Source organism: Zingiber officinale, chromosome 8A, assembly GCF_018446385.1.
Source record: "Zingiber officinale cultivar Zhangliang chromosome 8A, Zo_v1.1, whole genome shotgun sequence".
Lineage (NCBI taxonomy): Eukaryota > Viridiplantae > Streptophyta > Magnoliopsida > Zingiberales > Zingiberaceae > Zingiber > Zingiber officinale.
Window position 1 is genome coordinate 10,923,242 of NC_056000.1, and position 10,558 is coordinate 10,933,799.

General features: G+C 36.8%; 1 protein-coding gene across 1 annotated transcript; it reads left to right on the forward strand.

Annotated features, from left to right (window-relative positions):
• The first annotated feature begins 7,870 nt into the window (after window positions 1-7,870).
• On the forward strand, window positions 7,871-9,106 carry LOC122011695 (NAC transcription factor 29-like). Its single transcript, XM_042568061.1, has 3 exons — window positions 7,871-8,106; window positions 8,175-8,497; window positions 8,577-9,106. Exons 1-3 carry the CDS (start codon window positions 7,926-7,928, stop codon window positions 8,961-8,963), a joined length of 891 nt encoding a protein of 296 aa, XP_042423995.1. The 5' UTR covers window positions 7,871-7,925; the 3' UTR covers window positions 8,964-9,106.
• Window positions 9,107-10,558: the final 1,452 nt, after the last annotated feature.

The window sequence follows — 10,558 nt, forward strand, 5'->3', positions numbered from 1 at the left end:
GTAAGATCACCTGAAGCTCCTGACTTGGCTGATCATCGTCTAGGAGTCAACCATCTTATAGTCCAGGAATCAACCCATGATGAACTTCTTGGCCCCTACATCTTCCGTCTTGTACTTCTTATCCAGGGACTTCCACAACTCCTTAGTCATTTTCTTCGTGCTATACACAACATACAGCAAGTCGACAAGGCAGTTGAGGATATAGGTTCGACAAAGGAACTCAGAATGAGTCCATGCCTTTACTGCATTGATGGTCTATACATCAGCATCCTCAGCGCGCTTGGAAGGGTCTTCGGTCAAGAATTGATCAATATTGAGTGTGGTCAAGTAGAAGAGAATCTTCTGCTGCCACCTCTTGAAGTTCAATCTAGTGAACTTCTCTGACCATTCCCCATGGTTGATTGGCACAGTTCCAATCGGGACGGAGGGGGCCTTAAGGTGTTGAGCTTATTGCACCTCAACACTTTATTCTGTAGCAATCTCAATAGAACTCGATTCTATTTCAAGATTATTAGACAATCTGTTACCAGAGATATTGGGGAAAATTATAAAATTAAAATTGCACAAAATCAATTTTAACTTATCTGTTGAGATGACTTGAGCGGATAATCTCAGGCTGCAGCGGGGCTGGTTCTGCTAAGCTTCCGATGGTCCGAGTTGTGGAGTTGAGGCGATGCGTAGCAAAATCGGGAGTTGATTGCCGAATTGGAAAGAGAATTCACTGACTAAGATACCGAGGTTTGCATTCAACGTAGTTTCCTTGAAACAGATTCATCCCACCTCCGGCTATGCCTCGAGGTTCTTTCAGGTCATCTATTTCCCAAGATACAATGGCAAAACCACGTACGCAACCAAGCACTTGTTGTTCATAGTGAACTGAGAATGTACCTTAGTGTTATCACAAGTAGTTCAGCCGAACGGATAACGACTGAGAGAAAAGAATCGGGGAACGAATGTGAAGAAACTCTTTTTCTTTTGCTTTTGCTTTTGCTTTCACTTTCGCTCTCGCTCTTGCTCTTGTTTTGCTCAAGATCCAGTCTCCTTATATAAGAACTCTCACTTTGCCTACAATGAATGACTAAATTATGGTTATTTAATGTTGGGTTTAATGTCGTCATTAATGAGTTTAATATCTTCATTAATATCAAGATGTTGCGGAATCATTATTAATGGGTTTAATAACACCATTAATGTCAAGACGTTACGAAGTCACCATTAATGTCATCATTAATGAGTTTAATGTCATCATTAATGTCGAAACATTACGGAATTGTTATTAATTTTATATTAATACTCTTGAACAGATAGCAAAAATAGATTCAGGTGGCAAAATATTGGTTTATTCACTTGGGTAAATCTTGTCTCAATCGGTCTGGCATTCAACATGCGCAGGTCGTGCTCGCATACGAGTCAACATTGGTTCAGTATAATCCGAGCCCTAGATTTGCACCTACCTCTGTACATCCACACATGAAAGTCTCTCCCCATGCATATGTTTACGACATCAATGCATGTGTCATAATTTAAACCAACAATAAAACCAAGAGACTTCTAATGTGGAACAAACAACTCATGCACAATAGAGTCTTTTCGTCTCCATCTCTTTATTCCATTCACACTTTTAATAGATTGTGATATGATTTTTTGAAAGATGAACCAAAATCACAATGAAAAAATCTCATGATCTTCAAAATCCCGCGCCACTAGACACTGGGTTAATTTTGCGACTTGCCTCTATAAATCCTTAATTGTCATCACGTATCAAACGCTATGACCACGATGCTCAACTTTCTCAATAGAAATCTGATTGTTGTGATCGTGACCATGACTACGACGACATTCAATTAAATCTGATAAGCTCTAATATCAACTAACATCAAACAGAAGAGCAATTATCCTATAGACAGTATTGATTCTATTGATTTAATTACGATCGGCAAAAATAATCTTATAACAACTATTGATTCAGAAAAATATCAAAAAATAGGTTAAAAAAGAAATAAACAATACAACTAAAAATATTATTTATCCAACAACTTCTCTAGCATCAATTAAATAATAATTTATTTACAACAATTGAAAATAATCAAACAGAAACAAAAAATCTATAAAAAAAAAATAACTCTAACTGAAAAAGAAAAAAAAATTTAAAAAGAGAAAACAAACTATTCGGATCCTCCTATATCAAAGATCCTTTAGAATGACTCATTTTCGTGTCAAATAACATCTTTTTGAATTGCTCATTTTCTATGAGAGCTTGATTTGTTTTGTTGCAATTGATTGTTAGAAAATTTTAGGTAAATGTCTTTAAAAAATTTTCTTTTTAGAATATTTTTTTTCCAAGTGCATATATAGTTTATCAATAATTATCTTAAGCATTTTTTTAATTATTTCAAAAATGAGCATTTTAAATTTTAGAAATTTTATATTCTTAAAAGTTTTAGTGATTTAAAAAAGAAGGAAATTAAGGAAAGTGAGGAATTGAGTCCATGCATATTTTAATTTGGATTGGCATGTCGGATTGATCCGACGTCAAATAAATTAAACTTATTGAATTATAATTTTATCAATATATCTTTAAAGGTTAGTCTAGATGGGCCGATTTATCTGGGCCTGTGATTTGCATGGGTCGGCCCACAAGTTGAGAAAAGGCAACAGAAGCAATGCAATTCCTCGGATCACAAACACAATTATCTTCCATGGCATGGACTTGTTACTCCTAAAAACAACAGGATTTAGAGATAACCTTGGACCTTCACTTGGTGCAGGAGGAAAAACAATCTCACTAGACTAAACCACTCACATCAGGCAATTACACCACTCAGGCAATTACACCACTAGGCACAGGAACAACAATATTTAAGAAATTAATAGATACGGATAAGTTTGTATCTGCAAAATCTAATTTAGGCAAGTTGGTAGCGGAGAGATTTGTGGCATCGTAGGCAAGGAGACCAAGCACAGGAGTCAAGTAGGTATAACAAGGAAGAGGGTAGTAGAATGAAAATCAGTTGCTCAGATTCTGATAAGCCAGAACCAACCTTTTTACATAAGACTGAGCAACAATGTCAGATGGGATGTCAAATTCCTTATAGCTATCAACTCCTCTTCTTCTTAGGCTCCCATTTCTAAGTCTTATTGTTGCAATCCTAATGCCGGTGAGATTGAAAGGGACAGTGCCATCATATACAAATCCAATGCGGGGATGAACATGAGCACATATAGTAAGCATAGTCTTGAAGGAGAGTATTTAACGATCTTACATCACTCGTAGACGAACTTGGTGAATGGGTCTCACAGGGACATGTGAGTGACACCTCGAGAAGCATAAAGTGAGTATTGTGCCCTAAAGATATTTATATATTTTTATAATGATATAATATTATTCACAATCTACTCTTATGATTTTACTCTTAGGTTCTATTCAAAAAATTTTATTTATCATACATCTTTTTAAACTCATAATCTTTCTTAAATCTTTTTAATGTGGGACTTTGATTGAATTCCAACAATCCTCCCTGCAAACGAAGGAACATCATTACTCTCATGTTCCGGACCTCCCGTGAGCATCTTGTCACTTTTGACCTGCTTCGGATCACTCCGTGAGCATCTGGTCATCCTGACTTATTCTGAACCTCCCGGCAAGTATATGTGTTTGGTCACTCTTGACCTACTTCAAGTCTCCCCGCAAACATCCAGTCATCCTGACCTACTTTGAGTCACCACTCACCCCGCAAGCATCCAGTCAACCTGACTTGCTCCGGACCTTCCCCGTGAACTTGGTCACCCTGACCTGCTCAGGGACCTCCCTGCAAGTATCCAGTCAATCTGACATGTTCCGGGCCTACTCTTAGCTTCGTTCAAGGTCTCCCCACATGACATCTAGTCTAAGCCCAAAGTGACAATATCATGTCATTATGGAGATATGTGAACATCCTTTGGGTATAACAAATGATATCAGAGTCATGGTCCAGACTAGATGTCATGTAGGGCAGCCTTGAACAAAGTTGAGGGTGGATCCGGAGTAAGTCGGGTGACCGGATACTCACAGGGAAGCCCAGAGCAGGTCACGGTGACCAGATGCTCGCAGAGAGGCCCGGAGAAGGTCAAGAGTGACCAAACGCGAATGCTCGTAGGAAGTAGGGGTGTCAAAAATGAACCCGACCGGACGACCCAACCCGAGTCGACCCGAAAAAAATCAGGTTCGGGTTGGGCATTTTCGGGTTCGGGTCGGGTTCGGGTTGGAGGGTTGGAGAGCAAAAAAATTTCGGGTTGGGTCGGGTCGGGTTCGGGTTGACCCGGGTTGACTCGGGTTGGCTTAAATATAGGGTTTTGTGGGTTTTTTTGGGATTAAATCAAATTTTATTTTAAAAATTTAGATGTTTTTATGTATATTAATATCATGTTTGTATGATAATGATGGAATATTGAGATAAAAGTGAAGAATTATAGGGAAAATAACCCAAAAAAGTCGTTTTGAATCGGATTTTCGGGTTATATGGGTCGGGTTCGGGTTGATCGGGTTGGTCGGGTTCGGGTTCGGGTTGAGGTGTTTCGGGTTGAACTCGGGTTCGGGTTGGGTTAAAAAAAAAAAACTCAACCCGACCCAACCCGACCCGACCCACCCGAATTGACACCCCTAGTAGGAAGGTCCGGAGCAGGTTAAGATGACCGGATGCTCGCGGGGAGACCTGAAGTGGGTTAAAAATGACCAGATGCTCACAGGGAGGTCCAAAACATATCAGGGTGACCGGATGCTCGCAGGAAAGACCTGGAATAAGTCAGGGTAACCAAATACTTGTGGAGATGCTCATAGTAGATCACGATAACTGGATGCTTGCGGGGAGGCTCGGAGCAGGTTAAGGTGACTAGATGCTCAAGGGAAAGGCCCGAAGTAGATTGGGGTGATCGGATACTCGTGGGGAGGCCTGTAGCAGGTCATTATGAACGAATGCTTGCGGAGAGGCCCGAAGCAGGTCAACAATGATTGGATGTTTGCGGGGAGGCAGCAAGTCACTATGACCGAATGTTTGCTGGGAGGTCCAAAGCAGGTCAAGAATGATCGAATGCTCGCAGGGAGGCCCAGACCATGAGAATAATTATGGTCTTTTGTTTGAAGGGAAGATTGTTTGAATTTAATCGAAGTCTCACATTGGAAAGATTTAGAAAATATCATGTATTTAAAAATGATGTATGATATTTTCATTAGTATGATGGTCTAGATCCAAAATCAACAAGTCATTATAAAGATATGTGAATATCCTTTGGGCACAACAGAGAGTAATGCAATGGTGAAGGGACTCTATGGATTTTAGTGGGGCTCGCGAGTTGATCTGCCTAACCCGCAACCTGCTTTGGATTGGGTTGGGTTGGGTTGGGTTGAGAATTTCCCAATCTATCAAGATAATGGGTCGCTCGTCTCTCCTCGCCTTGTCAAATGGTCAGTCCACTATGAGTCGGTCCACCCCGATATGGCTTGTTATGTCTGACAACTAAGCACGGATCCTCTAGACCGTAAAATGCAATCTAGTAATGTACCACTCCATTCATTAGTGGGATCCTCTGGACCCCACCTATTATATAAATGGAGTTCAAAAAATCCCACCTATAAGATATCTCTGGTCGGAATGAACCAGGGATATGGGTCCATAGGATCCCGTCCGCTGACAACCCTGCATCCAGAAGGACGGTGAAAAATACAATTTTAACCCTGTCAAGTCGCATATGCTTCAATTGAAGCAGCGAGGGGCTTTGCTCATCAAATTTTGACCAGCCAGAATTTAAGAATAAGTTCTGATCCTTAAATTGAGTTTGTGGTTTTGTTTTATAGCTAGTGTATGGGTGCTTTTATGGTGAAGACATGCATGAAGTTCTTATTAGTCATATTCTTTTTATTCTTTTAGAGCAGCTTATAAATAACCTAATTTTCAATCTTTTATACAATTGAATTATTTGCTTCTAAGGCCTCAAATAATGTAACGGCAATGGCTTTTATTTGTTATTTAGTTCCTCATAATGTTGAGGGAGTTTCATTGGTTGACAAAAACTTCTACGGTTCGAATTTAGTGCGTATTCATCAAGTACTCCTACCTACGTACTTTTGTACCTCGTAACTTGGCTCAGGATGCACCAAGGTCGACAACCGTTATGATAAGATCAGATTTGAATTTGGCATCATGATACACCAGGGCCAACGCTTCTGTGGCTTCATATATAAATCCCCTTCCATTTTATAGAAAAGTTCTCCTAATATTATACTTTTAAAAACTTTATAATTTTACCAATAGTAATTACTACTTCCAACTTCCTAGCAATACTTAGTTGTAACCATATGAAACTTATACGAAGTTGTATGTTTTTGTTTTCAAGCTGTAGTCAACTTTACCTTTTAATTAAATTTTCTTCTACCTGCTGATAATATATATATTGAGCTTTAATTTTGGTCAATGAAGGAACTCTTCCACACGTCACTGGTAATTATCAACTTTGAATGATTGCTATGAAGAGTTCAAGATTATGGTGTGTTTTTTTCCCAGTGCAAGCTCATTGTACACAATTTTATCCTAAAGACTATTTTCAAGATTTAAACCTTTAATCACAAAACAATAAATTTACTATTGCACTAAGGTTCTCTTTCTAAGCAAAACTAGTTTAAAAATCTTACAAAATAATAAAAACCCTCGATAATTGTTACATGCAAGCTATGCCTGCCCTAAATTTAGATTATTAAATTTATACGATAATATATCTAGAGGACAAATAAAAAGATTGTAGGAGTTGAAAAAAAAAATGCATGACTTTATATTTAAAAAATTAATTATAGGTTGAGTCGGTCCTCGCTGTTTGAATTCTCCGTCGATTTTAATTTAGAGTCTTTCATGCTGCAACATGTGATATCTCTCGTTCTAAATATTCAATATCGTTAGCTCACATATAAACGTATGAATTAGGTACCGAGTAAACTTCGACGTGGTAGGATATTTTTCCACGACTTCACCATGATTCAACTCTTATCTCATGTTATAAATATACCGATATGATTTGACTAAGCCTCGGGGGATTAATTTAAAGTCTTTCGATTCCACAAGAAGTCCTCATATGCAAGTTCAACGTAAATTCTAACATAAATTAATCAAATATAAATTAGTTTAACTAAAGGTCGACTTAGCATTGCTGCCCAGGTAATCATAGTCCTTGCCTAGTGGGCAAGCAAAGTAGATCATCTTTTTTATTTCATTATATATTATTTTGACTATTGGAATTGACTAACAACTTGTTTTTTTCATGGCCATATCTTCTAATTTCTATATTTATCCTATATAATTAATTTGGTAAGTGTGGTTGACCAAGATCTAGTCTATATATACAATATAGCATCTCTCTCTATATTAATTCCATTTGGAAGAGTGAGTAACCATCTCTAAGCAAACCGATCGAGTCAAACGATGAAATATCCATTCGAGCCATTTGGTGTGAAGCGGAGTTGCACGTTAGTCAAATCCTGAATATCCAAATTCCAAAGTAATTCTTTTAATTTTCTTGACAGAGAATAAATAAAAATCTGAACTTCGTACGTAGGTAATTTAATTAGATGCATGATACGATCTTCCCCGGTTTGAATTGGACAATGAAGTGCATGGCCGGTACGTATATTATATATATAATGCTACGACTTGTTCTTGTGAATGACAACTTGAACACATTCATACACGATTACGTGATCATTATTCACTTTAATTGGTTCAAAATTAACTAATATCCATAGCTTACGTACGTCTGTGATAACAAAACAAGGAAAAAATCCGCCATGAAACAACTATATAAACACGCTAATTGTCCCCCTCTCTATCAAACTTAATTCTCCATAGATCTTCTTCTCCATCAGCATCGATCGATCGACCAAAGCAGCTGCATATTAATTAAAAATGTCGTCATCGATCGGAAAATGTGATACCGTCGTCTCGCTTCCACCGGGATTCCGGTTCCACCCGACTGACGATGAGCTCATCCTCCACTACCTCAAGAACCAGGCCGCCGGCCTCCCCTGTCCGGTCCGGATCGCCGCCGAGATCGATATCTACAAGTTGGACCCATGGGACCTCCCCGGTGAGTACTCTGATCATTGTGGTGTGGATGGTGCTTACGAGTGATTACATATATGTGTATGAGTGCAGAGAAGGCGGTTTACGGGGACCGGGAGTGGTATTTCTTCAGCCCGCTGGACCGAAAGTACCCGAACGGCGTCCGGCCGAACCGGGCTGGGTTGTCGGGGTACTGGAAGGCGACCGGGACTGACCGGGCGGTGGTGACGAGCCAAGGGAAGGTCAAGATCGGGGTGAAGAAGACGCTGGTGTTCTACAAGGGCAAGAACCCGAAGGGGGCGAAGACGGAGTGGATCATGCAAGAGTATCGACTTGCTAACGAAGACGACGACGACGATGATTCATTAAGTGGAAGACCCAAGAACAATTTTGGACCATTTAATTCTTCCATGAGGGTGCGTATTTGTCTTGCCATAATTAATTATTATATATGCGGTCTCAAATACGTGAATTAAAATTTTCAAGTTGATTCAGTTAGATGACTGGGTTCTTTGCCGGATCTACAAAAAGAGCAGCCAGCAGTTTTCAGTGGCCGATACGGAGAGATCAGGAGACTCGGTGCAATCGCGTATGTTCAGATGTTCGCCGGAGATTCCAGGAGCGGCGGACTCGACTGGCTTTCCTGCAGTCTTGCACCGAGATTTCGACGACGACGGCAACGTCATCCCTGCTAATTGGTTGGCGGAGGATTCGGCTAGCTCGAAGCGGAGGAGGGCGTCAAATAATGGTGGGTTTATTTACGAAGGGATCAGTGAGGGTTCCAGGAGATCGACGGTCGGTAATCAGTTGGATGCCATGTGCCAGTCTGCGTTGATGCAGCAGTTGATGATGAATCTGGCAGTGAGCTTGGGCTTGCACTGAATTAACTCTGTGGCCCTGTCCTGCATCAAATCTCCAATATTTTAGGATCTCACTTGCAAAGAGAAATATTAAATTACAGTGAAAATAATTTGGGTTTAGATGTTATGTTTTTTTTTACGTCGACCCCTCCAAAACTTGTTCATTATTTTAGTTGGGGGTGTATTTTATTTAAATTATCATATATAATTTTGATTATATGATTATTAAATAATTATATAATTAAAATTATATAAATAAAACATAACCAAATGTCACGTGGTTATAATAAAAATTTATCTGAATATTTTAATAAATAATTTAGTTTAATATTTTACTATATTATCTTTAGTTACAAAATTAATCATATATATTATTATTATTTAAACTCTACCTTTTTTTATATGTTTTATTACTTTTTCTTTTTCATATTTTTTTTTTATGTTTTTTATTTTTTTATATTTTTATATTTTTTTTTTACATTTTTACCTTTTTAAATTTTTTTACATTTTTTTATTTTTTAATATTTTATGCTTTTCCTTTTTTTTATTTATTATTATTTTTTTATATTTTTCTAATTTTTATTTTTTACGTTTTTTTATTTTATTTTTCTCTTTTTATTTTTTTTATTTAACGTTTTTTTAATGCTTTTGTATGTTTTACGTTTTATTATTACTTTTTTTTATTGTTTTTATATATTTTTTAAATTTTTTCTATTATCGGAGGATATTTTTGGTAAAAAAAATCCATCAACTTCAAAATTAAAAAAATTTAATTTACTGATTTCATATTGTATATCCCTTTTGTTGTATGCCCATTAAGAACTTTAAATGGATAATCAAATTAAAATCAGAAATTTTATTTCATCGCCTCCCATTATTGCTCCTTAAGCCATCCCATTAATTAGTCTGAACTTAAACATATGTTATTTCTTTTTTAAAAATATATAATATTCTATTTTATTAACATATATTTATATTCATTTTAAGATTATTTATAAATTTCAATGTCTACCTATTATTTATGAGTCAGTTGGCCCAAACCAATATACGCACGCTCGAATGATTTTCTCTTTTTTTTTTAAAAAAAAAAACTTACTTATTAACAAAGAATGGACTAAGGGCATCCAATTTAGGACGTTAAATGGATATTAAAATGCCTATTTACCACCCTTATGTATTATGAGTGGGCATGAGAGAGCAACTCAGATCAAAGGATGGGTCATTCTTTATCATTGATGAAGAATGATAACTCCACGTGTAAAATAAATGAGAGTCATCATTTTTCAACAATAATAAAGAATGACTCATCTTCTAATCCACATTTTATGGATAGATGATCCGTATTCATGAGAGAGAGGAGGAGGCATTTAAAGGCATTCATGCCTTTGAATGGCCCTCTCTCATATTTCCTTTTTTTTCTTAATTTTTTTTAACTGTAAAAAATTTTATATTATTTTTTAAAAATAGTAAATTTTTTTAAAAGTATTATTATTATTAAAAGAATAATATTTAAAATATATTTATTTAATATTATATAATTTTAAGATGATTGAATAGATGATGAGACTTATAAATAATGAATATTAATAAATATATGATAATAAATTTTATATTTTT